The sequence below is a fragment of the Acomys minous genome (assembly GCF_964271855.1).
Source record: "Acomys minous genome assembly, chromosome: 11".
Classification (NCBI taxonomy): Eukaryota; Metazoa; Chordata; class Mammalia; order Rodentia; family Muridae; genus Acomys; species Acomys minous.
This window is the reverse complement of record NC_140492.1, coordinates 8,283,455-8,311,108: the sequence shown is the minus strand read 5'-3', so window position 1 is coordinate 8,311,108 and position 27,654 is coordinate 8,283,455. Positions and strand designations below refer to the sequence as shown.

The 27,654-nt window shown below is 47.1% G+C and overlaps 1 protein-coding gene and 1 long non-coding RNA gene across 2 annotated transcripts in view; one reads left to right on the top strand and one right to left on the bottom strand.

The window, feature by feature from the left end:
- Window positions 1-27,654, bottom strand: part of LOC311608234 — a 56,823-nt gene that overhangs the window by 523 nt on the left and 28,646 nt on the right. The window contains exon 2 of the long non-coding RNA XR_014782872.1: window positions 240-376. This is a non-coding gene — a long non-coding RNA (uncharacterized lncRNA). The remainder of the gene's footprint in view (window positions 1-239; window positions 377-27,654) is intronic.
- LOC311608201 (large ribosomal subunit protein P2-like) lies at window positions 20,496-26,256 on the top strand. Its single transcript, XM_084800558.1, has 3 exons — window positions 20,496-20,604; window positions 20,946-21,067; window positions 25,980-26,256. Exons 2-3 carry the CDS (start codon window positions 21,057-21,059, stop codon window positions 26,251-26,253), a joined length of 285 nt encoding a protein of 94 aa, XP_084656684.1. The 5' UTR covers window positions 20,496-20,604; window positions 20,946-21,056; the 3' UTR covers window positions 26,254-26,256.

Genomic DNA, 27,654 nt, shown 5'->3' with positions numbered 1-27,654 from the left:
GGAGCTGGCTACTTCAACCCAAGTCCTTTGCAGGCTAGAGACATCAGACACAGCGCAAGCCCATTAAACAGCACTCAGATATGTGAGCCTGGTTACTAAGTGAACTCTGCCTTGTCATTAATGCCAACAAACCAGGTAGCCTTTTATTCAGCTCCCAATTAGCTAGCCTCTCAATTACATATTTTATAGTAAACAGGAATCTGAAAAAGAGAAAAGAAATCAAATCTGCCAAAACGTACCTCATCCAGCACAACCGCTGTGTAATTGGTGCTGACGGATCTAAGTAACTCATTCAATTGTAAGGGAACCAGCCTCAGTGACATTTCTGACATGTTACGGAGTAATTGCATGTTTGGTGTGGAGTGAGGTGAACCAACTGCAAGAAATGTCATTTTAAAATAATTATTCTTTTTGCTAGAAAGCACTGTATCTGCAAACCAAGGCTATTCAAGTCAAGTCACAATGGGAGTTAATGTATTCCCTGGTAGCTGGTATTCAAAATATGACTTGTGTTAGTTACTTTTCTCACTGCTGTGATGAAAGACCAGACCAAAGGCAGTTTAGGGAAGAAGAAGAGGCTGCTTAGGCTCATGAGTTGAGAGGTGCAGCCCATCATGGGGAGGGTGGTATGTGGTGGGAGCACAAAGAGGCTAGGCAGATCGTACCCCGAGTCAGGGAGCAGGGGATGATAAGTACCAGTGCTTGTCTGCTTTCTTTTTTCTTTGCTGTTTTTCAGCCCAGGATCCCAGCCTATGCAATATACTTAACAGTGAGTGTTTCCCCACCTCGACTAAACTTCAGTCTGTCTTCTTGATTCCACATCCAGTCAAGCTGACAATGAGAATTAACCATCACATGAATCCTAACCGTTTATTTGGTTCAGGCACATAAGCCTGACTTCAGTACTGTCACTCCGTGAGAAAGCTTACCTACAGCTATATCCTAATACAGATCCATGGCTGTGGCAGACATTCTTTGCTGAGGTGGCACTGTGCCCGGTGCAGGAGTATCCACAAGGGTTAAAACACAGCTGTGCTATCTGTCATAGGTACCACAGCCCAGTTTGATGGACACAGTCTCAACTTCCTGTGCCTTACGCTGACTAATGCAACTAGTCTCTTTATTGGGGGTGGCGGGCAGGGTACTGGGATGCTTCCGAATAAGATCTTTTACTGGACAGGTGTGGTGGCACATGCCCTTAATCCCAACACTCCGGAAGCAGAGGCAGGTGGATCACTGTGAGTTCAAGGCCAGCCTGGTCTACAAAGCAAGCCCAGGACAGCCAAGGCTACACAGAGAAACCTTGTCTCAGAAAAAAACAAAACAAAAAACAAAACCAAAAAACCCAACCAAACAAACAAACAAAAAAACAAAAACAAAAAACAAAAAAAAGGACCTTTTCACTCAAGAGGCTGAGGCAGGAGAATGGTAAGGTTAAGGCCAGCCTGGACTGTATAATAAGCTGGACAAGGCTGTCTTTGAGGACCAAGGGTTCCACAGCAGCTACCTATGGAGCTCAATACACTGACTTCAAGGCTCATGTCTGTTGCTTCCTAATGGTCAGTGGAGACACCATTGACCGAATCAGGTGAGGTTTTTTTATAAATCATATTTTATTGAAATCCTAATCCCAAGTACAAAACATACCTATACTTAAAGAAAGGACCTTTAAAGAGGTAATTAAGGGACAGCTGGTAGAGAGGTGACCTCCCATGCACAAAGCCCTGGATTTGATCTCCGGCACCATATAAATTAGACATGCTAGTGCAAGCCTGTAATCCAACACTAGGGAAGGAGGATCAAGAGTTTATGGTCATTCTCAACTACACAGTGAGTTCCAGGCCAAGGTGGGCTACGTGAGACCATGTTTAAAAAGTAGAGCCAGAGCTAGGCATGGAGGCGCAAGCCTTTAATCCCAGCTCCCAGCACTTGGGAGGCAGAGGCAGGCGGATTGCTGTGAGTTCCATCTGCTTTCAGATCAATAGAAAGTAGGCTTGATTTTCTTCTTCTTCTCCTTCTTCTTCTTCTTCTTCTTCTTCTTCTTCTTCTTCTTCTTCTTCTGTTTTGTTTTTCGAGACAGGGCTTCTCTGTGTAGCCTTGGCCATCCTGGACTCACTTTGTAGACCAGGCTGCCCTTGAACTCACAGCGATCCGCCTGCCTCTGCCTCCCAAGTGCTGGGATTAAAAGCTTAGGCTAGGATAGCATACCTGTTGGTTTAAGACTAGAAGTAAGTCGTTTTTTCTGTGTAAAGGACATTTAGTTTCAAGCTATGTTGCTATGACAAGCATGTAATCACAATGGCTTTAGCCCAAGGAAATTTATGATTAAACTTTCCTGAGTATTCTGAGTATTGTTTAAGAAATAATAGCTGGGTGGTGGTGGCACACGCCTTTAATCCCAGTGCTGGGTAGGCAGAGGCAGGCCAATCTCTGAGTTCCAAGGCTGTTACACAGAGAAACCTGGTCTTGAAAAACCAAACCAAACGAGAGAGAGAGAGAGAGAGAGAGAGAGAGAGAGAGAGAGAGAGAGAGAGAGAGAGAAAAGAAATAGTAATCAGGTCATGCTGACCATTACTTGCAAATTGATTGATTTTTGCTGTATGCTTTATTGTAGGTTATACAGATTTGTTTGTATTTCTTTGTTAGTTTGTTTTCTTGCTCTGCTGACTTTTAAGTGTCCTGTTGATTGTAAGAGATGAGTAAATCATGATATGATCTGTAATAAAAAAAAAAACAACCGAATTTCACTTTAAATAAAGTACTGAGGTTGGCCCAGGGAGGAAGGAAAAGCAGAAGAAAAATGAAGTTCTCCTGGGTTACAAGACCTTTCAGTTTTTGGATGGCAATTTATGTCTGGGCCTCTGTATTTCTTTTCTCCTCCATTCCTAAATCTCTCCTCAACAACTAGTTCCTTTAGGTAGTTGTTCACCCAACGGTTGGTTTCCCTTAAGCAGCTGTTCCCCGCCTGTTCAGTTCTCCCTACCGCAGAACCACCAGGACTCTCTCTTCTGTCCTCTTCACTGGCTCCTGAAGCTGGACTGTGGGCAAGGCTACACAGAGAAACCCTGTCTCCAAAACAAACAAACAAACAAACAGTAGAGCCAGCCTGGAGGGCACAGGCAACTTCTACAAACCAGCTGAAGAGATGCTCAAAGATGCCAACAGTCTCCTCAAATTGCAGAACAATCTTGGAGGCCACGAACTCTTCCAGGATGTGCTGAAGCCATCTCTAAGATGAACGGGGGGAACCCGGGAGGCCTGGGAAGCTGCCTGCGCCCTGAAGATGAACCTGAACTCCCTGCGTCCTGCCCACACAGAACCTCATCTCTGTGACTTCTTGGAAAACCACTTCCTGGATGAGGAGGTGACACTCATCAAGAAGGTGGGAAACCATGTGACCAACCTCTGTAGGCTGGCTGCACCTCAGCCCACACAGATGAGTTTGTCTTTGAGCACCTCACTCTCAAGTACGACTAGATCTCGCCTTCCAAGGGCTCCTCCTCTGCTTTGTACCAGGTAGCCTCAGGACCTCCACCTGAATGAACCTCGCAAGGCATGAGTCAGCTTTGTAACTGCCCTCGAGTCCCTCCCACGTCTTAGACCAAGTTAAAATGAAGCTTCTTGACACAGCTAAATTAATTAGTTAGTTAGTTAATTAATTTTTTAAAAAGTAGATCCAGGATGGATGGTATACACCCTTCATCTTAGCATATGGAAGGTAGAGAGGTGAGTGTATCTCTGAGCTTGGGAAACAACCTGTTCTACACTGAGTTCCAGACCAACCAGGGCTACAGAGTGAGAGAGACCCTGTGTCTAAAAGCCAGAGGAGAGCTGGACAAATGGCTCTGATGTTAAGGAAGTGTGCAGAAGACCCACGCTCATTTCCAGCACCCACAGTCAGAAGGTTCGTGAGTACCTGTAACTGCAGAAAAGGGAATCAGACACCCTTCTGTGAGCACTTGTACATGCATGGCATACATGTGTGTACGCACACACATACACACACACAATCACATACAACACACACACACACACACACATACATATAACCACAGGTATTCTTTCACAAAATCCTGGGTAAAGAGACCCAAGAGCATGTCACCGAGTGACGGGCCCCAGAACCACCGAGTGGTACCTGTCACCAGGCAAGGCTGGCAGCATCCCACAGAAGACAGCAATGGGTAACCAGACAACAGCCACCTCCGTGGGAAACAGGAAAACCTTGCAAACAAACAGACACGAGAACAGAAAAACACCCTGGATCTGGGCCTCTTCCAGATCCTCCTGAGGCCCAGCTGCTCTGGTTCCATGTGGCAACCTTGAACCCTTTCAGTCAACACCTTTCAAGTATCTGTCTGGTCCTTTCAACTAACAAACCAAGGCCAGCAACGTCTCCATAAAAGTTGTGCAAACAAAGGCTGGAATGGAGCTGACTCACTTCAGTTCAACAAAAGCCGCCTTTCTCATAAAACTTTCGGTGTCCAATCATCCCCCATGTGCTCTACAAAGAGCTGTCCTGATGTCCACAGCAGTGGGAGCCAGGTGGTGAAGTACAGCTCTCACCCTCATCACAGCTGCGGCTTCTTGCAGGCAATGGAGGCTGCTACAGAGATCCAAGACTGGTCAAAATGACCATGGGTTACCCATCACCAACTGATCAATCTAGAACACATCCTCACTTCTAAGGTCACGGGAACATTATGGCAGAAGGGGCAGAAAGACTGTCAACACCAGAGGACCGGGATGCCAGCTGCGAGGCTGTGTCCTCATCTATGTACCTGTGACACCTCAAACAATATGGTCACCTAAACAAGACCTGCATGGTGATCACACCAGTCGACATGCTAACATGGGTGGGGAGAATCTCACAGGGTTCCGCCCCTAGATGAAGAGCTAGAGGCAGTTAATGGCTGGTCCTCTGGGAAACTATCTAATCCCAAGAGATCAACTCTAAACACATGATCGGAGGAGCAACACTGAATGGACTCAGGTGTGTGCCTTGAGGGAGAAACAACAGTACTTATATAGAAGAATAGGTCAAGAAGGTTCAAAAGGGAAGGGTGGAAGTCACATAAATACGGTACTCTGAAATTCTGAAAAACAAGCAAAAGCTAAGGACTTTCTGAGCATTCGTTGTGGTCTCAGCTTGGGGGGCCAGGTGCATTTGGTGAAAAGAAGGTGATTAAAGAGCACAGAGGCCAGCAGCAACTGTGTGGAAGGAGAGCCAGCCTGGAAGAAGACAGGAGGTGCCGTAGGTCACCAGGGCTCGCGCTAGTTCTAGAAGCCCTGTTGCCCACAGAGAGCTTGCCTAAGCGATGTTGCTGGAGACCTCACCACTACCAGTCATCACTGGACCACATGGTCTGGCACATGACCTGCTCCAGGGCACTCCTAGTGGTGAGAGGCAAGGGGATAAACTAGGCCACTCTGAATTTAACCTCCAGTTTTGTCAGGTCATGTGAGGAATGAATGACATTCCTTCTTGTCTCCAAATGACACCATCTCAACCTTCTTGTGGAAAGATCTGGCTAGATGACAGGTGCCAGAGGCAAGCGGGAGTCACAGGACAAAGGGAACCAAAAAGTATAGCTTGGACCCCTGAATCCAACTCTACCTGCAGCAGTTTCCAGGTCAATGCATCTACTGTTAGCCCATGCAGTGGTTTGAAATGTGTTTCTCTTGGTGCTAACAAGAGACTTAACAAAGACGGAGGGTGGGCCAGAGAGACTGCTTGGTGGTTAGGGACACCAACTGCTCTTGCACGAGACCCACACTGGGTGACTCACAATTTTCTGTAATGACAGCTCAGGAATCTGATGCCTCTGATCTCTGCTGGCACTGCACATGCACGCAAGTGCATACACACACACACACACACACACACACACACACACATACACAGAGAGAGAGAGAGATTAAAATCTTAAGGAATAAAAGGAAGATGCATTAGAAAAATGAAGCAGAAAAAAAAAAAGAAAGAAAAATGAAGTAGGGTTGGACAAGACAGGTGATGGCTGAGGATTCCAAGGCCAGGCTGGGACGTTTGATTCTTACAGACAAGTAAGTCCTTTCAGAGATTGTCTGTCCACTGCTAGAAAACAAAGGGGCAAAGAGGGAGGAAAAGGGGAAATCAATGGTGCTATGAAGAAAAGCAGTGTCAGAAAAGGAGAGAGACTGGGAGACGAGTAAGCAGGGATAAAGAGAAAGAAGAAGGAACAACCAGGGACCCTTCCTTTCTCTGGGCCTCCATCTAGTCTCCCATAGCATTGGTAAGCAGGACCTGCTGCACAGTTCACATGGCCCAGTCCAGAATCACAATGTATGGCCCAGTGTTCAAACTTCATAGAAGGTTTCAAGTTGACAACCAAGCAGGGTGGCAGACGCCTGTGATCCCGGCACTAGACAGGTTAGTGCAAGAAAATTGTGAGTGGGCTAAATAAGAGCATACCCCCAATAAAACAAAACATTAACAGTGATGACAAAAATTCAAGACGGTAACAGTACAGTATTAAACCAAGGGTGCCGCTGTGGGATCCTATACAACTGCTCTTAACGTCTAAGCCATCTCTCCAGTCCCTGCTTTTCTTTCTTTATCAATAGGGTAAAGAGTGAGGCATGTTGTGTAAACACTCAAAGTTCTCGCCTCTTTCTCCACTGGCTTCACTGTATTAGACAAGTCACTGTATTCTTTCCCTGTGCCTTTACTTTCTCATCTGTAAAATGGGAGGGTCGGCAATAATAAAGATTCCTCTGGAAGTAAGGAAATGCTGAAGCGGCTGAGGGGAAGGTTTAGCAGCTAAGAGCGTGTACTGCGCTTGTAGAGGCTCTGCATTTGGTTCCCTGCATCTACCTATGTAACTCCAGCTCTGGCCTCCTCAGGCATCTGCAGTTATGTGTGTGTGAGGGGACACACAAACATACACACACACACACACACACACACACACACACACAGAGAGAGAGAGAGAGAGAGAGAGAGAGAGAGAGAGAGAAATTAATCAAGCTGGGCAGTGGTGGCGCACACCTTTGATCCCTGCACTTGGGGGGCAGAGGCAGGCAGATCGCTGTGAGTTCGAGGCCAATCTGGTCTACAAAGTGAGTCCAGGACAGCCAAGGCTACACACAGAAACCATGTCTCGAAAAACCAAAAATAAATAAAATAAAACTGACCTTGAAAGAAAGACAAAGAAAAATGCATGAACACGTCACCTGAAAGCTGACCCTTGGCAGTAGTGTAATGCATCTTAAGCTGGCCTGGCATGGTGACACCCACCTATAATCCCAGTATTTGAGAAGTGAAAGCAAAAGGATTCAGGAGTTCAAGGTCGCTCACCGACAGCTACCTACGGGTGTAGGGCCAGCCTGGGCTACACGAAACCTTGTCTTAGAAAGCCAAAAGCCAAGCCAAACAACAACCAAACCTCCAGAGCCAAATTTCCATCAAGATGTGAACTTTCACAAAGATTGTGAAAATATTCCCCTTTGGTGGTCCCCAAGCACAGAGGTTCAGACCATAAGCAAACACTACACAAAAGGCTGATTGCATAAACACTTCGGAAAGAATACCAGGGTCCTAAAAGAACAGTGCCTAATGTGCCTCTCAGAGTGCGCTGCTGACACCTGCTGCCAGAGAGTGGTATTACAGAGGTGCCGTGCTTGGGGACATGGGAAAACTGAGGCCGGGAAGAAGAAATCCTACGCTGGTTTTCATGCTCACTGTACCCCTCGGGTTCAGAAGTTTGGAAGTCATTGTGATCTGGGGAAAATGTATATTAAGTCTTTGTTTTCTAATGAGAGCTTCCCTGGAACGCTCACGTTCTAGACTCTAGTAATTAAGAGTTTAAGCTGGGTGCAATGGTTCATAACTGTTGTTCCAGCACTCAGGAAGCAGAGGCAGGAAAGCCGTAAGGTCAAGGCCAGTCAAGAAGCCATTTGGATATGTGGATGGCCTCAAAAATAAAACTTTAAGAAAGAAAAGAAAAATCTTCTAGCTGGAAATGGTGACATAGGAGGATGAGGAGTGGGGTGTTCAAGGCCACTCTCGGCTTCCTAGCAACCCTGAGGCCAGCCTGGCCAACATGATACCTATGTCTCAAAAAAGATATATCTAGACTAAAAACACGGCTATATGTTGAAGGAGGACTCCAAGGGGGAAAAGTACACTACATAAATGAACTCAAGACGTCTCAAAGAGCCAGGCACTTCTGCTGTGCCTGGCCCAAGCCCTTTCAAACGTACTTACATGGTCCAAGAATCGGGTCCCCTCCCCCACACTCTGCTGTTCTTTGTTAAAATCCTTTTTCCTACTTATTCTACTGAACATATTTTTTTTTTCTCTCACAGGCAAACTTTACAAGTTCATAAGGAAATGTTGAGAAAGCAGACTTCCCCATCACAGAAAATTTGTGTTAGTACCTTCTTTCTGAAGTGGGATCTGAGTATTGAACTTTGGATTATTTAAACAAAACATTACACAAATGAAATTTATTGGCTGGACATGGTGGTGCATGCCTTTAATCCCAGCACTCTGGAGGGAGAGGCAGGTGGACCACTGTGAGTTCAAGGCCAGCCTGTTCTACAAAGTGAGTCTAGGGCAGCCAAGGCTGTACAGAGAAATGCTATCTAAAAGAAGAAGAAGAAGAAGAAAAAAAAAGAAGAAGGAGAAGGAGAAGGAGAAGGAGGAGGAGAAGACAAACAAAAAACAAATGAAATTTATTAGTTGGATATGGTGGAACATTGCAGGAGCTCTCAAGCAGAGCAGGAAGCCAAGCTCATTGGGTATCCAGGAAGCTGGTGTTTCCAGGGCAACACCTTTAGGACAAGAATGTTTAGCCCTTCTTGGGTGGCCAATCGATATCCACGCATCTGTTTGACTCATCTCTGCACAAAGAAGGGCAGGGCTTCTATCCCGTCTCATGGGAAGGGCATGCAATGCGCAGGACCTGTTCTGTGCCTGCTGCCGTGAGACAGGCAAGGGTTGGCAATAAATATTGTAAAGGCAGAGGGATGACTCCGGCTCACAACTTGGGAGTGAGCACCATCATGGCAGGAAAGACACACCTGGATGGCCAGGCCCATGGGAGAGGAACAGGTGCCTGCCTGTTCACACATCAGTGTTTAGGAGAAAGAGAACCACTGACTCAATGGCCCTACCTGCCAACTAAGCCCCATGTCTAAAAAAGGTTCTACAACCTCTGAGAACGGTATCAGCAGCTGAAGGCCAAGTGTTTGAGCAGAGGAGCCCATAGGGGACATTTCACATCCAAAACTTGGAAGCAGGCAAAACCAACAGCTGCACATCCTTGCATTGTGGGGGGATGCACATCATAGTACTGATGGATGAGGATGCCAATAACATGTTTATTCTAAAACTGGGTCATTATTATTCTAAGAGGTAACTGTTTACGTAGGGTATCTGAATTGTCTCTAGTCAGAAAGACCTTGGCCATCTTTGGTTCTTTGTACCATAGCATCAGATTAAAACAGCAATTACACAGCTGAAAGGACCTCTACCCTCCTGAGGCCTCTGGCATCGCCTTCCTCCTCTGATATTCTAAAGTAAGTACTGGCGACATTATACAACTGATGAGGGTGTTATGCATTTCTTTCTAAACTAAGAGATAAGAGGAGCGATGGTGCAGCTATGGGAAACGCTGTCATCAGAGCTACGTAAGAGTCTTGGGAGAACAACTGGGCGAGAACAAACAGCAGCTGTCTCATAGCAACATTGAGCTGAATAACGTTCAGAGCTCCAGGGTGCGCTTTGCTTAGCATCCATGCCTACAAGAAGAGTCCTTGATGAAGTAAGCTGCTTCCCATGCATTATGGCTGATAACGTCCACAGAGCCAGGAAGAGGGAGCTTCAACCAGAGGAATTGCCTGCTTCCTGGAATTCTGCAAGGCCTGACAGGTGTCCTTGGAAAGCTAAGGTGACTGAGCCTAGGGCCAGGATTGTGTCAGGCTCTCACCGGAGCCTTTTGGGCTGTTCTCTTGTGTTCCATGTACTGACAACACCTGCAAACAACAGCTCAGAGGACGGAGAAGCAGGCCTGGTGCTTCTCCCGCCTCCCACAGAGAGGCCAGCATGCAGCTGACATGCTCACCAGGAAGGCCAGCATGCAGCTGACATGCTCACCAGGAAGGCCAGCATGCAGCTGACATGCTCACCAGGAGGGCCAGCATGCAGCTGACATGCTCACCAGGAGGGCCAGCATGCAGCTGACATGCTCACCAGGAGGGCCAGCATGCAGCTGACATGCTCACCAGGAAGGCCAGCATGCAGCTGACATGCTCACCAGGAAGGCCAGCATGCAGCTGACATGCTCACCAGGAAGGCCAGCATGCAGCTGACATGCTCACCAGGAAGGCCAGCATGCAGCTGACATGCTCACCAGGAAGGCCAGCATGCAGCTGACATGCTCACCAGGAAGGCCAGCATGCAGCTGACATGCTCACCAGGAAGGCCAGCATGCAGCTGACATGCTCACCAGGAAGGCCAGCATGCAGCTGACATGCTCACCAGGAAGGCCAGCATGCAGCTGACATGCTCACCAGGAAGGCCAGCATGCAGCTGACATGCTCACTAGCCCTGCCCCAAACTCTTTTTCTAAAATAAAAACATATTCTGTACCGCTGCCTGGAATATCTGATATATAAACAGTCCAAGTACTTAGTAAATATTCCTATCTTGGACCCCTATTTTAGCTCTAAATCCATAATGGAGACTGCATTCTAAGCTATCACTTGTCTATATATGTCTTTATTTGCATTTTCTTTTTAAAATATGTATCCATTTTCAGCTGATGGGATGTGGTCCTCTCCCATCACCATGGTGCTTCTTCTGGAAAGTGAACTCACCATCATCCTCGGTCTCGAGTGTCATCCTGATGCCCCACCGTCATACATATTTTTAGTTAGAAAGCTAACGTTTGGGCTGAAGAGATGGCTCAGCGGTTAAGAGCACTCACTGACTGCTCTTCCAGAGGTCCTGAGTTCAATTCCCAGCAACCACATGGTGGCTCACATCCATCTATAATGTGATCTAATGCCCTCTTCTGGTCTGCAGGGGTAAAAGCAGGCAGAACACTGTGTACATAATAAAATAAATAAATAAATAAATAAATAAATAAATAAATAAATAAATAGAAAGCTAACGTTTTCTCCCAAACCCTGGAGCCACACTGTCTCTTGGGGAGAGGTAGGTGCATCTGATATCTGGCTTAGATCGCTACTGCAAGGCAAGGCAAAGGACCTAGAATTCCTCCTCTTGGCTCTGCTGCCCAGTTCCAGAAGGAACTAAGCCAGGAAGTTAACCTGCTACCCTAATAATCTTTTATATTTACTGTTTTCTTGTTACTGCAACAAAACACCCAACAGAAGCAATTTAAGGAAGGAAGTGTTTACTTTGGTTCAGTTTGAAGGTCCTACTGGGAGCCACGGCAGTAGGAGCCTGAGGCAACTGGTCACACCACTTCCACAACCAGTAAATAGCAAAATGATGCTGGGATCAGCTCACTTTTCCTTTATATTTGAGTTGGATAGCCCAGCCCTTGAAAGATACTGCCTATATTTAGGGTGGGTTTTCAACAGGCCCAGAAACTGGGTCCCTGAGTTCGAAGCCAGAAGAGTAAGAAGGATAGATGCTAGGTTACTCAGACCCAGGACTCTCCCTGGGCCTCCTGTCATCCTCAGGTCTCCAGCAGAGGCGGTCAGTACCACAGGCCCTGAGGAATGAGGGGGGGAGGGGGGAGCGGCATTGCGGCATGGAGGGGTCATAAAGAAAGCCAAGGATTCAGGGCTGGAAAGATGAACAGAGAGACACAACAGAACCACTCTTCAAATCACACAGTAAAATGAGGAAACTAAGGGATGTATAGAATTCTAAAGAGGGGCTGCGCATACAGCTTGCTCGGCAGAATGCTCATCTGGCAATGCACAAGGCCCTGGGTTCCACTGCTTACGTCACATAAACCAGGCAAGTGTGGCAGTGCACACCTGTAATCACAGCATTCAGGTGTGGGCAGAAGGGTCAAAGGTCATCATCGGCTGCCCAACAAGTTCAAGGCCAGCCTAGGCTGTATGAGATATGGTTTCAGGGGTAGATAAGAGATTGTGGGGGCTGGAGAGATGGCTCAGTGGTTAAGAGCACTGTCTGCTCTTCCAAAGGACCTGGGTTCAATTCCCAGCGCCCACATGGCAGCTCACAACTGTCTGTAACTCCAGTTCCAAGAGATCTGACACCCTCACACCAGTGCACATAAACTAAAATTAAATAAATTATTTCTAAAAAAAAAAAAAGAGAGAGATTGTGTGTGTGTGTGTGTGTGTGTGTGTGAAGTAAGTAGATACAGACAGAAAATGATAGACAGACAGACATATAGACAGACGGATGATGGGATGAGTGCATTAACTAGTAATATGTTTAGTGCTTAAAGAAACGCAGTAAAACAGAAAAGCATATTCTATACAGCATTCCCGGAAGTCATGAGTCAAGTGGTGTTTGGGTCATGTTGTGGACTGGAGGAAATTACTCAGGAGGCTGAGGCATAACCCATGTGAACAGGGGACAGACTCAAGGTCCCCTGTTATGTTGACAATAAAAAGGGTCTAGTGAATTTCCTGGACGTTCAAGAAGAGTTGCCAGAAAAGTGTGCATCCCAGAGGCTGCCTTAGCAGGTTCTGCCTGGTGCACACTCACGCTCTTGAGCAGTTACCTTATTTCCATGGCATAAGCATTCCCTTTAGCATAACTGGCCTTTAAAAAACCCCAAATGCAGCCAGGCGTGGTGGTGCATGCCTTTAATTCCAGCACTCGGGAGGCAGAGGCAGGTGGACCGCTGTGAGGTCGAGGGCAGCCTGGTCTACAAAGCAAACCTAGAACAGCCAAGGCTACACAGTGAGACTCTGTCTCGAAAAACCTAAACAAAAACAAATCAAAGGACCTTCCAAAGGTCCTGAGTTCAATTCCCAGCAACCACATGGTGGCTCACAACCATCTGTAATGAGATCAGGTGCCCTCTTCTGGTATGCAGCCACACATTTGGGCAGAATACTGTATAAAAAGTAAATAAATCTTCAAAACAAAACAAGACATCCCCACATGAGTAGTGGCTAAGCAGGCCTGCACTCTGGGCAGAGCTATCACTCTGAAGCCCTGCACAAGCGCCCCAGAGATACCGTGAAGGACAGCAGACTCAGGATAAGTGGCGCTGCCCCAGGGGGTGTCCAGTCTGAGGCTGTGGGAGGCCACAGGTAACTGTGAATGTGGCCAACGCAAAGCTACAAACTGGGTTATAGACATTGTGTTCATAAAGATAAGAAATGTTTTTCCTTCTTCTTCTTCTTCTTCTTCTTCTTCTTCTTCTTCTTCTTCTTCTTCTTCTTCTTCTTCTTCTTTGTTTGTTTTGTTTTTATAACTCAACTGTACAGTTCTCAGACATGTGTTTCTCAGTCCGGGTTCTGATCCCTACAGTCAGATGTGACCGTGACTCTGTGTGTAGTATAGACCTTAATAAGGAGCATTTGGGTTTTGTTTGTTTTTTGTTTTTTGAGACAGGCTTTCTCTATGTAGCCTTGGCTGTCCTGGAACTCTCTTTGTAGACTAGGATGGCCTAGAACTCACAGTGATCCATCTGCCTCTGCTGGAGAGACAGCTCAGAGGTTAAGAGCACTGTCTGTTCTTTCAAAGGTCCTGAGTTCAATTCCCGGCAACCACATGATGGTTCATAGCCATCTATAGTGAGATCTGGCACCCTCTTCTGACATGCAGGCACACATGCTGTATAAATAATAAATAAATCTTTTTAAAAATTATTTAAGGGCTGGAGAGAAGGTTCAGAGGTTAAGAGCACTGTCTGCTCTTCCAAAGCTCCTGAGTTCAATTCTGAGCAACTACATGGTGGCTCACAACTATCTATAACGAGATCTGATGCTCTCTTCTGGCATCATATAATAAATAAATAAATCTTAGGGAAAATTATTTTAAAAAATATTTGTTTCTGTCTTCAGGAAACCATCCTAGAGGTAGCTCAGCTGTTGGACACGGTCATTAGAGACCAGACTGGCATGTAGCTCCACCATTCCCCACATGTGGCTGCATCTGTGATCTGAGGAATTTGCCTATGACTCATTAAGACCTCAGAAAAGGGGGCTGGAGAGAGGCTCAGGGTTAAAGGTGAGTGCTATTCTCAAACAGAATCTCTGTCATGAGACTCACAGCTGCCTATAATTCTGGGCCTTTGGGGGATCTGGCATCCTCAAGATCCCCTACTCAGGGGTACATACCCACACATACACATAATTAAAAAAATAAATCTTAAAAATAAAAGACTATGAAAGAAACAAAAATCACATAAGCACTTGCTTACTGAATGTCAGCAGGAAAATGACATCACACGTTGGACAAGCACTGGAATACCTACAGAGGAGCGACACTGCACAGTCCTGAACTCTACACACACCGTTTTCTCCTATACACGTCTGTGATAAACATCGTCTTCTTCACTTAGAGGAAGAATTTTACAGCTTGTTTTTGGCATATCCAAATTGTTAGTAGTATGATCAAAATACATGATGTACATGCAAGAAGATGTGTTGGCATTATTAACCATACACTCTGGAACCTGAGACGGTCTTCAGTGCCATCTTGGCAGGATTTGGGATGCTTCTGAAGTGACTGTGAGGAGGAAAGAGCCACTCACAATGTGGGGGACACCACGCATGAGTTGGGGGACCCAGATAAATAAAAAGGAGAGAGCCAGCAGAGTGCTGACATTCATGGCTTCCTACCTCCTGACTGTAGACACACCACACCCTACTCTCGCTGTTATGAGCTCCTCACCACGATGGACAGGCACAGACTGTGAGCCAAAATAAACTTTCCTTAGTTTGCTATGTTGTCACAAAATAAGAAAAGCAACGGATACAGGGTCATTACCGAATAAAATAAAGGTTACTTGAACTCAGAACTGCAGTACCATGAAAGTCCATATACTAACCAAAATGGCTATGCAAAGACTGCAGGCTGCACAAAGGGCCATAGAGCAGAGTGATGAAAGAGGACTTCTCTTCTCTTTTCTTTCTTTTTTCTTTTTTTCTTCTTTTTTCTTTTTGTTTTTCAAGACAGGGTTGCTCTTGCAGTCCTGGCTGTCCTGGGCTTTCTGTAGACCAGGCTGGCCTCGAACTCAGACATCCGCCTGCCTTTGCCTCCCGAGTGCTGGGATTAAAGGCGTGTGCCACTATGCCTGGCCAGTGCAAGATTTCTTAACGCTACTCATCGGTGTGCAATGAAGAGTCTTTTATGAATTATTCATGCATGGAATTTTCTACTCAATATTTTCAGACTGTGGGTGATGATAGATATAAAGCCATGGGGAAAAAAAAGTAAAGAGGGCCAAGACCTTTATGTTATAGAACAGTACTTGTGCTGTCTGCACTGAGACTGTGTTATCTAGAGGGTTCCCACCTCCATGTGATAAGACGCAAAAGGTGTCTCCAAGAGTCACACAGTGGCCTCTGTCCAGAACTAACACTCAAGCCACTTCCCATGCAAAGATTATTTGTTTTTCAGAGTGACCTGGGTGGGTAAAGGAGGCTGTGGAACTCATTCCTCCACGGGCCGCTAATGTCTCCTGAACGCCCTAACACCAAGCCTGGCTGGGCTCTGTGCTAAGGCCTCCATCTTCCTAGTGAAGGTTCTATGTGTCAAGGCGAAGCCTCCCGTGACGCACCGTCATTTTCTACACCACACACACCTTGGTTCGGCTTCTGCTTTTCAACTGAGCATCAGTGGGACTGAGAGCAAAGTTAGCTTCAGGAGTCTTACTGTTGCCATGGGTAACATGAATTCAAAGGAGGGATAGAACAAAACAGCTGCCGACATCCGCCCTCAATGGAAAGCTAAATGAAGTGCTGGAAGGCCTTAGAAAGCAGGAGACTCCTGGCAAGGAACGAGGCACTACAGTTCAGCCTCGATTTGCTAACGGCTGCTAAAAATACTCTGTATGGTGCTTGCAAGTCCTGGCAAATACCCAGAGAAAGAACAATGAATATTTAAGACTGTAGCCTGCACTGTCCGATACACTAGCTATGGCCATGTGTAGCCAGAGTACTTGAAACATGCAACGTCAAAATTAACACATGGGGCTGGGGATATAGCTCAGTGTTCCTGAGTTGAATCCCTGGTGCCACATATCAACAAAAATTTCACTTAAAAGCCAGATGCGGGGGGGATGGGGTGGGGTGGGGTGGGGCTGGAGATGGCTCGGCAGCTAAGAACACTTGCTATTCTTGCAAAGGACTGAAGTTTGAATCCAGGCATCCACATCAGGTGACTCACAACCAGCTCTAAGTCTCTGTTTAGCCCTGGCTTTCCTGGAACTGAACTATGTAGACCAGGCTAGTCTTGAACTCACAGACACTTGTCTGCCTTTGCTTCCAGGGTGCTGGGACTAACGGCATGTACCACCACGCCCTCCTGCCCCTGAAAACTTCATATATCAGGAGCCTGCTGAAGAGGCTGTGAGCCTTGGGAGATTCAAACACGCAGCGAGGACTCCTCCTCACTACAAGATGCTGCAGAGGCCTCAAACAGCATTGCTGGGAGGGACATGAGTACTCATCTGAAATGAGTGAAAAGGAAGTCGTGAGAGATGTATCTTACATAAGAGAACTCTGGTTTCTATGGAGGAAACCATGTGAGTGCAGAGAACAACAAAGCAATCAGCTGGGTGGTTTTAAGTAGGCGTGAACAGAAGAGAACCTCCCTATTGACTTAGTGGGTCCACCACGCCCAAGTGTCCTAAGCTGTAGATGCAAACCACAGTTTGGCCACAGTGACACAGCTGTGTCCACTCATGATGCCCAGGAAAATACATACCACTCCCCTCACTCACTCAACTCTCTCTCTCTCTCTCTCTCTCTCTCTCTCTCTCTCTCTCTCTCTCTCTCTTTCTTCTTCTTCTTCTTCTTCTTTTTGTTTGTTTATTTTTCGAGATGGGGTTTCTCTATGTTATCTTGGCTGTCCTAGACTCGATTTGTAGACCAAAATGGCCTCGAACTCACAGCGATCCGCCTGCTTCTGCCTCCCGAGGACTGGGATTAAAGGCGTGCGCCACCTCGCCCAGCTAACACACCCTCTCTTAATTCTGTATCCCTTTATCTCTTAGTTATTTTTATGCATATGGGTGTTCTGCGTGCATGTGTGTCTGTGTACCACATGTACACAGTGCCTGTGAAAGCCAGAAGACGGGGTCAGATCCCCTGGAACTGGAGTCACAGACAGTTGTGGGCTATACCGTGTGCGTGCTGGAAACTGAACCCAGGTCCTCTGGAAGAGCAGCCCCTGCTTTAGCCTCACAGGCCGGTCCTCCCTCCCTGGAGTCTCCGCACTGCAGCTGCCCCAGAGCTTGAGGAGGCTCTGCCAGGTCTGCCCACCTCCCTCAATTCTGACACCCACTAAGGCTTCTCTCCTCGCCGTGAGGCCACTTGTTCACATGTGCTGACCTCCCAGCCAGCTTGAATCAAATGGCACGGCTCTCTTTTTACTTCCCCATCTTCCTCTTCTGTGCATCTGTCAAGATTTATAGCTTGCCACTCTGAAGTTTTTCTTTTAAATTCTGAATAAATTGTCCCCAGGCTTTCTTTTGAGTCTGTCCTTAAGTTCTCTTCTTAATGAGATGAAGAATCCTAAAAGAGGCCCCCCTATTTCTCCCACAACAAAAATGATAACAGTTATCAGTGAAAATGAAAGGATCATAATTGGCTAGCTTATTAGTCTTGGCCTAATGGTCTCCACTCGCTTTCCCACTATCCCTCACACTCCCAGGACTCCAGTCAATCCACTGTAACAAACCTCCACTTACAGCTCCACCCATTTTCTCCTGCCTAGAGGCAGGTGGGGGTTAGTACAGGGCGTACACTTTTCTGTTACACCAAGCCCTTGTGGCTCCCAGGCTAAGTCCCACCCCATTGCTTGGCAGCATGGACCATTCGCGTCTTTATGTTCTTGACTTTGAAAGACCGTTCACTTTGATCTTGGGCTCACCTTGGGAATCTTCTGCAGGCTCCCTGTTAAGCCAGGCCCATGGGCTGAGGCCAGGTGGAGTTGGCACACTCAGTTGGTAGTGTAAATACCTTAATCTGGGCACCTCCTTTTCCTTTTAGTTTGCCATGGCCAGTGGAAACCTGCCACAACTGCCACACAACGTCGGTTCCCTCTGTTCTGACATGCTCCAGGTGCAGGGAACAGAGGCTCTCCGCCCTTTCCGCAGGGGTTAGGTAACAGTGCCTCTCCCTACCCACTCTACTGGGGCCTCTGGAATGAGGTGTCTCCTGTAAGACAGCTTCCTCTCGTGTAGATTTTCATCCTCTCTGAATCAAACTGTTAAACCAACCCAGTAACCAGACCAAGCCTAAGGGCAAACGTGGCTCAGCAAAGTTGTAGCTGTGGCAAGGGATCACTGCATTTCAGTGGCCACTGACTTCAGACTAGTAGAGCCAACAGAGTGTCCTCTGACGCTGATACTGACAGCCACCCTGGGAAAGTGTCGGAGGTGTGCTGTGATACCATGGTGTCATGAGTGTCTTAACTGAGTATGTCAAAGAAAACTCCAGGCACTGCCCAGTGTGCTTCCTTGTCCATTAGAAGGTGGAACAGTAGCACATTTCTGGAATGGGACTCAGTTGTGATGCAGTCGATACAGGCTGGCCTGCGCACCGGCAGTACTTTGGAAATCTAGAGCGAGCAAGCAGCCCTGCTCACCTCACCTCTGCCCTCCTAGTAAGCACTGGGCAGGCAGATGCTCTGACGTTTCCCATTTTGTAGATAGACAGACAAAGGCTTGCAAGGACAAAACCACGGCTCAGCTCCATCTGCCCAATAGAGAATAAGGTCTTTTAATCACTGCCTTCCCACAGCGTGTCTCCTGTGTGTGCTACAGGTGCCAGGCATTGTCTGGCTACAGACGGTACATAGAAAATAAAACCCACCCACTTACTCAGATCATCGCTGAGGTTCTGCTTCATACAAGGTACTGTGTCAGGTGTTGCAGAGAATTAAACAAAAAAATGGTGATGACAGATCTTTTCTTACAGCGTGGTTAAGAAGAGTATCAGTGGCTGGGAGAGGCCTTGGTGGTTAAAGTACTTATGATCCAAGCGTGATGACCCGAGTTTGGGCCACAGGAACTGATAACCCACCAGTAACACTAGCACGAGAAGAAAGAGATAGAGCATTCCCCCAGGAGCCACTAGCAGACCAGCCACATGAGTAAGCTCTGTGTTTGACTGAGACCTTACTTCAGCAAATAAGGCAGAAGGGCCATTGAGGACATCTGACTTCAGACTTCCACGTGCTCATGTGTGGGTGGCCACATACATGAAATGCACACACACACACACACACACACTGGAAGAAATGAAAGAAATGTGCACCAACCACTCCTCTTTTTAAATTGCTACATACAACCAGAGATGAGCTCAGTTGAGAGAGAGCTTACTGAGCACAGAAGGAGTCCTGACTTCAATCCTGGCACTGCATGAACTGGGCTTGGTGCTACGCCTATAATCCTAACACTTAGGCAGATCAGAAGCGAGGTCATCCTCAGCTACAAAGGAAGTTCAGGGCCAGCCTGGGCTACAGAGAACTGTCTCCAAAAAAAATTTTTTTTTCTTTTTAAAGTCTTCTGCATACAATACTATGGAAATTCACCATTGCCATCCACCCAGAACTCTTAATCGGCTCAACCGTCTGGAATATTCCTTTATGGCTGGTATCTCAGCTGTGCATGGCAGTGTCCAAAGACCCGGGGAGCAGAACTGGGGATTTTCCCCAGTTGATGAGAGCGCCCGTCTAGCATTCAGGAAACTCTGCCTTTGATTGGCAGGATCTCACACACGGGGGGGGGGGGGGGGGGGGCAGGGGTGCGCGCCTGTAATCCCCGCACTTGGACTGTGGAGTCAGGAGGATCCAAAGTTCAGGGTCCTCCTCATCTACACAGCAAACTAGAGGGCGACCTGGGATACTTGAGACTTAAACAAGCAAACAAAACACAGAGAAAACCATAAGGAATGAGGAAGACTAGGTCAGCTCACACAGTGAGCAGGAAACACTGAGATTTCAGTGCATGCAGCATGGGCAGAAGAGGTGGGGAGGCCACAGTTGCCACAATCCAGCTGCACGGTCACTTTAAGAAGCACAGAGCCTTCCACGCCCCTGAGCCTCCCTGCACAGCGCAGCCACTCGGAAGAAGCAGGGGGTTAAGCTAAACTCGCAAGGGAGCTCTGCTTTGTCCTGTGTGCAGGGCTCCGCTTACTTATGATAGTTTATACAGACTGTGACATTTGCAACTGTTTTATTTTCTCAAACTAGATTGATAGGTGATTAAGAAGCTCCAGGTCCGGCTCAATAAGAACCATATTTAAATTTCCAATTTTTCATTTCCTGAAAACATAATATTTTGACTAAGACATATGAGATCACGTGATGGTACATGAAAGATTTAAGAGGTTTGGGCCTAAAACTGTCTGGAAGCTTTTCCGGCTATGGTCATGAATCCATCTTGTTAATCTCTGAGAAGCTGTGGAGAAGGAAAGCCACAGCTGAAGGTCAGAGTCAGGCAGTTCATCCCAGTTGCACATACATTACTTAAAGTTTAAAAGCTCAGTTAACCACCTGGCTTGAGCTTGCACACAAAATTATGTGAAGCAGGAAAAAAAGGAAGTGGAGCGGGCAGCACTGTTGTGGCTTGGCTCTTACACGGTCCCTGAAAGCTCACATGGCGCTACTGAGGAGTGTAGGGGTTGGGCTAGCAGGAGGAAGGTCACTGGCAGAGTGTGCCTGGGAAGTGCACATCAAGATGTAGTTTGCTTGCTCCCTCCTCACCTTTCTCCCTGTCCCTGCGTCCTGGCTGCCATGCGGTAAGCAGCTTTTCTTCTTCCTCCCATAGCCCAAAGCAATGGAGCCAGCTGACCGTGGACTGAGAACTTCCTCTCAGATATTTCATCGCTGGGGCTAGAAAACAGACGGCACAACAGTGAACGCCAGGAACTGACTGCCCATGGGGAAGAGGTGAGCTGACCTTAGGAAGGGACACAGGTGTGACCCCTGGAATACTCCCAACACTTAAGTCTAATTGTGGGATAATTCCAGAGAAATTTGACTCAGAGTTATAAGTACATATTTTACACTTACATGTATGCACAATTGAAGGCTTAAAATAGTTTGAGTGGCAAGGCAGTGGTGGTGCATGCCTTTAATACCAGCACTCCGGAGGCAGAAGCAGGCAGATCTATGAGTTCAAAGCCAGCCTTGTCTACAGAGTGAGTTCCAGGACAGCCAAAACTACACAAAAAAAACTCTCAACAATAACAACAAAAAAGTTTGAGCTAATTTTCTGGAGAGAAAGAAAGAAACATGGAGCCACGCATGGTGGCGCATGCCTTTAATCCCAGCACTCTGGAGGCAGAGGTAGGCTGATTGCTGTGAGTTTGAGGCCAGCCTGGTCTACAAAGTGAGTCCAGGACAGCCAAGGCTACACAGAGAAACCCTGTAACATTCTGCCATCCCTCCCCCCCCTTCCTGGTTTTTCAAGACAGAGTTACTCGGTGTAATAGCCCTGGCTATCCTGGACTCTCTTTGTAAATCAAGCTGGCCTCAAACTCACAGCGATCCACCTGTCTCTACCTCCAGAGTGCTGGGATTAAAGGTGCGTGCCACCACACCTGGCTGGGAAGTTTCTCTTTACAGTAAGCACAATAAAAAGCCTCGTAGCTGGTTAAAACTGTTATCAGTGTTTAGTGTTAAGCCCAATGAGGACAGCTATATGACTCTCTCTAAGACAGTAAAAGGTGGAAGATGGAGGGGTCCTATGAGCTTCTGTCTTCTAGATGTGACATGGCAATGCCACTGTGAACACAGCAGCAACAGCTCTTTGCACAAGAGAGGGCACAGCACAAGCATGCTCACAGTACACACATACAAATGAAACTGTAATTTTAAAAAGATCTGATTTCTGAATTTACATAAATTACTAGGCTAGTAGGTCATGGGTAACACAAAGCATAAGACAAGTTGAGATGTGGAGTGTACAAAAGACAGATTATCTGGAAGATACCTAGGGGGGCTGAGTGTCCTGAGAGCACCTCTGCAGGGCAGGGGTTCAGTGACAGTAGTGCTTGCAGCATGCAATGGGCCTTAAATTCTATTGCCAACAGCCCTGGGAACCTTCTTACCACACAGTGCTGTGAGAGAAAAGTATCCCCTCCTTAACGTATGTAGGGACTACGTACAGGACCAGGGAATGGGTTAGAATTGGTACCTACTGCCTCAAATTTTCTTCTCACCCTGACACATGTGTGTGTGTGTGTGTGTGTGTGTATAACAAATACAAAAATAATGCACACATGATAGGCATGTGTTAAAATGTTGAGTGTATGTATGAATCAGTTGCATTTTGTCACATTTTATTAGTCACCTAGAACAGACTACATTACAATTTTGTCAATAATAATAAGCTCCTGGTGAGAAATACTGAATGTTTATCGGTAATACTCCAGCCAGTAACTGAGTAAACACTACCAAAGAATTAAGATGGCCCACACCCTCACTGTTTTGTTTTGGGTTTGTTTGTTTGTTTGGGTTTGGTTTTGGCTTTTTGAGACAGAGTTTCTTTGCGTAGTCTTGGCTGTCCTGGACTCACTTTGTAGACCAGGCTGGCCTTGTACACACAGAGATCCCCTTGCCTCTGCCTCCTGAGGGCTGGGATTAAAGGCACTCACCATCACTGCCAGGCCACATCCTCACTGTAAGGAAAAGAAAATCTACCTGTTGTTTTTTTATTTTGGTGATGGTGGTGGTGTTTGTTTTGTTTTGTGTTGCTCTTTTGTTTGTTTGTTAGGGTTGGTTTGTAAACAGGGCCTTACTATATATCTCTGGCTGGCCTGGAACGTGCTATATAAGCCTGGCTAGCCTCTAACAGAGATGGCCCTGCCTCTGCCTCTGTCTTTGTTATTATAAGGATTAAACGAGGTTACTGCAGCCAAGTGCTTGGTGCACAGTGAACCCTCAGTAAAGGTCGTGAGATAGTCTCTGTACAGAGTCTGGCTATCTGGAACTTACTCTGCAGACCAGGAAGGCTCCAAACTCAGAGATCCACCTGCCTCTGCCTCCTGAGTGCTGGGATTAAAAGGGTACATCACCAAGCCCAGCAACAACTAATCAATTTTGGTGCTAAAGGTGTTACTCACCTTTGACATCAAAGGACAAGAAGGCTAGAGTGGAGGGAGGAGTGAAGCCTACTGGCTCCATTTTGCCTTAATGGTTTAAGATCAGACAGCGCTCAAGACAACGGTGAAGCCTTGCTGCCACCTGCTGGCCACTGAGTCGTGGCTCTGTGATGCTTTCCCGGCACTTAGATGCTCAGCAGTTTATCTGAGCGTTATTGGTAGACGCCAGTAATAACAAAATGTGATTTCTCATGTCAAACTGGAAAGTTTACATTTGGTCTATAGTGGGCCTAAGGGAACTCAGTAAAATCTTATTTTCATCAAACAGTGGTTGAAGAAAGTGGCTGTTCAAGAGCTCTATCCCAGTGGAGTCACCAATTGGGTGGCCTTTGCTGAATTACTTCACTGCTCTTAGCTTCGCTGTTCTCTAATTTAAAACAGAGCTGCTTCCCGGGTCTACAGACACTGGGGATGCTCAGGAGTGATGGAGAGGGTCTTGGAGACTTTCCAAAGTGTTAAGAGGGAGACAGCACACCCCTGACCTCCACTGGCTCCCTTTCTAAAACTTCTGTCTATAGTGAGGTATCCAGATGGCTTCCTGCCCCTCCCACACAGCTTGTCTGTCCATCCATGGCATTAATAACTTCTGAGAAATTCCACACCCCCAATAATGTATCTCAGTGTCCCTCTTGAACCCTCAAACAGAAGGGCGGTTCTTGCTTAGCTAACTCTGTCCCCTGCCCATCCAGCTACCCTCAGCTCCTGGGCATTCCAGCTAGCTGGAGCAGCACCACCATCCCCCACCCTTGTCGATGACACTGGGTCTCAGATGCTCTACTGAGAAGCTACTGCATGCCTATGATTTCCCATAGGCCTTCCTGTCCCCCCACCCCTCCCCCCCACAACAGGGTTTCTCTTATAATCCTGGCCGTCCTAGATTCACTTGTAAACTAGGATGGTCTCGAACTCACAGAGATCTGCCTGCCTCTGCTGGGATTAAAGGAGTGTGCAACCACTGCCTGGCTCCCACAGGCCCTTTGCTTGTGCTCTTATCCTCTCCTCTCAGTAACACTCTGTGGGGGGGGGGGTCAGCCTGTTCATCATATGCATGTGGTGTGTGTGTGTGTGTGTGTGTGTGTGTGTGAGAGAGAGAGAGAGAGAGAGAGAGAGAGAGAGAGAGAGAGAGAGAGAGAGAGAAGAGAGTCCTTCACTCAGTTTCTTTCCCCTGAACCCACAAGCCACCCCACCCCTCTAAAGAACCCTGGTTTGTGAAAGCTATACTTGTTAAGTGGCATAAAATCTGATGGTTCATTTTCAAAGGTGCCTTAATGAACACTTACCCTGCTAACTAACACCAGCTAGCCTAGCTACCCTCACCCCAAACTTTGCTAAGATGTGCTCTCAAACTAGATGCTTTGAGTAAAGAATTACTAACAGCCAAGCTTGCCTACAAGGCCGTGCATCTAAGTATTAAAACAAACAAGATATACACAGAGATGAACCCATGCATTTTATTAAGAAACACCAAAAAAAAAAAAAAAAAAAAAAAAAAAAAAGAAATAAAAAAGACAGAGGGAAGGCTAAGCCCTAGATGGCATGGAAAGCTGCACCCTCCTGAGTGCAGCAAGAGGAACTGGAGGCAGGGTCAGGGTCAGGGTTCACAGACTGGTCTCTCTGCTTCATCTGTGCCCGCCTGCACTCTAGGCTAACCCCCAGCCCTACAAAGTCATAAAATAAGGTGCTTGCTCCTGCTACATTACCCTTATTATGAGTCATGGTAACCTGAATGACAATGTCCCAAGCCAGGCATGGTGGTGCAGGCCTTTATCCTTGCACTTGGGAGGCAGAGGCAGGTGGATCGCTGTGAGTTCGAGGCCAGCCTGGTCTACAAAGCGAGTCCAGGACAGCCAAGGCTTCACAGAGAAACCCTGTCTCAAGGCCAGGGGGTGGGGGGCAGAGAATGTTCCCAGCAGGCTCAAGCCTGTAAACATCTGGTCCTCAGTTGATGGCACTGTGGCACTGTTCGGGAGACTTAGGAGGTGTAGCCTTGCCTGCGAAACTATGTCACTAGGGTTAGCCTCAAGAGTGTGTGGGTTTCACCCCACTTCCAACTTGCTCCCTCAGTTTCTGTCTGCCATCAGCGCTGGAACTCTCAGCTTCCTGCCCTTGCTCCCACGGCTACGGCTTGCTACCAGACCTCACTGCCAGGATGGACTCTATCCCTCCGGAACCATAAGCCAAAACCAACCCTTCCTCCTATAACCCGCTCTGCTCATGCTGTCTTAGCCCAATGTGTGACATGAGCATCACTGTTTCTCACACTTTTTTTTTTCTAACATAGCAAACAAGGATGACAACATACTTGGCCTTGTTAGCAGGGTAGGTATAGGGAACTGCTTCCAAAGATGCCTGCTCACAGGGACTTGGTCTTCTGTGAAACATGTGAAATACATATCAAAACAGCTAGCCTCCACTAGTAAGGCATATGCCCTAGGAATCCCCAACTCCACCTCAGTGACTGCCTGCAAGCACCTCCAACCTCTATGGAGACTTTTTACTTCTCTATATAAACAAATCTGATAGTTTCATTTGTAAAGTAGGCACAGTGAAAGATTAACAAGATCCAACAATACAGTAAGTACCACAATACACTGCAGCAAGGTATCACTGCCCATTGCCGCCGAGGTCAAATGCGTGAGGCCTGTCCACTGCTGCCCACAGGCCTTAGTTGCCTCTTACCTGCTGGCTGCCCTCAGGGTCAACGCCTCTCCTAGAGCCAAAGGCATCAAGAAGATGTTAGACAGCGTGGGCATCGAGGTGGATGATGACCGGCTCAACAAGGTCATCAGTGAGCTGAATGGAAAAAACATTGAGGATGCTCAGGGTGGTGCGCGCCTGCTTGGAGGGTGTGGTGGGGCTGTGGCTGTTTCTGCTGCCCCTGGCTCTGCAGCTCCTGCTGCTGGCTCTGCCCCTGCTGCAGCAGAGGAGAAGAAAGGAGAAGAAGGAGGAGTCATCCGAGAAGCCAGATGATAACACGGGATTTGGCTTGTTTGATTAAACTCCGGCTCCCCTTCGAATAAAGCCTTCCCATGTTAAACAAAAACTGTGTGCAACAAAAAGTATGCAAGATATCAGCTTATTTCTAGAAATTTCCAATTAATATTTTCAAGCTTCAGATGATTGGAGTAATTGAGAACTTGAAAGCTAAAGCTTGGCTGTGGGGTGGACTACTGGGCATCACTGCTAGCTTTTCTCCAAGTTTCTCCTAACCTTTCTGTCACCCACTTTGTTCCATGAAGGCTAACCTCTGTGAGTGTTCTCTGGCTCCCTTCTGTTTGGCTTCTCTGTGTTTGGCTAATGAGAGGCAGTGAGAAGAAATCAGAATTGGGACGAAGGGGTCAGTGTTCCTTTCCAGGGGCCCTGGCTCTTTCTCCTGGTTCCAGTGGGCAGGCCACACCCCTTCCTCCCCTGCCTGTTATGGTCTCTAGAGGCCTCAATATCCCCTGCTGTGTCCATCAGCCTTGCTCAGCTTTGTAAATTCTTTGCAGAGTTCTATCTGATACCACCTTCACCGTCTTGCTTGGACATTTTAGCCTGAAGACAAACCAGAATTATGGCCATACAAGGAAAGTTCTGGCCATGGACAAAGACTAAAAAAAGCCACAAACTCGGGCTCCAATTTCTCTGTCTTTGACTATTTGTTAATACTGCCAGTGTGTGCAACTACCAAAATTTAAAAGTGGGTTTGGAGGAGCCTGAGCTCCATGCAGCCATTTTGTTCCTCTTTTCATCTGCCAGGCACATAGGGAACATGGACTTCACCGTGAGTATGGCAAGGATATCAGCTTACGGGGTGCATTCAAGCAGGACAGGGGCCAAGTAGAATGACCCCCAAGTGAGTGAGTGGTCCAGGCTTAAGGCTACCTGGAATGCTTGTCATCTAGGAAAACCTGGCCAAGTGGATTCCCTCACAGGGCCACCAAACATGTTATGTCCAGTCTGCTGGGCAGTGGCTGAGCACTGAACAGAGACTTTTTATTTCCTACTTTTTTCCCTTAGGATTTTAAAAGGACCTGCTTATGAGTAGAGTGTGGGTTTCCAGCAGCCTCCTCTGCTCAGATGACTCCACGGAGTGTGGCCCCAGAAGCACCCTTTTCAGGACAGTGCCCACAGGCTTTGGCTTTCTGCCTGGGGATGGAGCTGCCATGGGGAAGTGCTTGCCACATGCCCTGCCCTTGACTGTGGGCTTCCTGATCTCCCTGGCACCTGACTTTCAATCCTAACTCTTTTTTTTTTTAGATTTATTTATTTTATTTATTGCATACGAGTGCTTTATCTGCAGAAGAGAGTTATCAGATTACATTACATTACATATGTGAGCCACCATGTGGTTGCTGGGAATTGAACTCAGGACCTCTGGAAGAGCAGGTG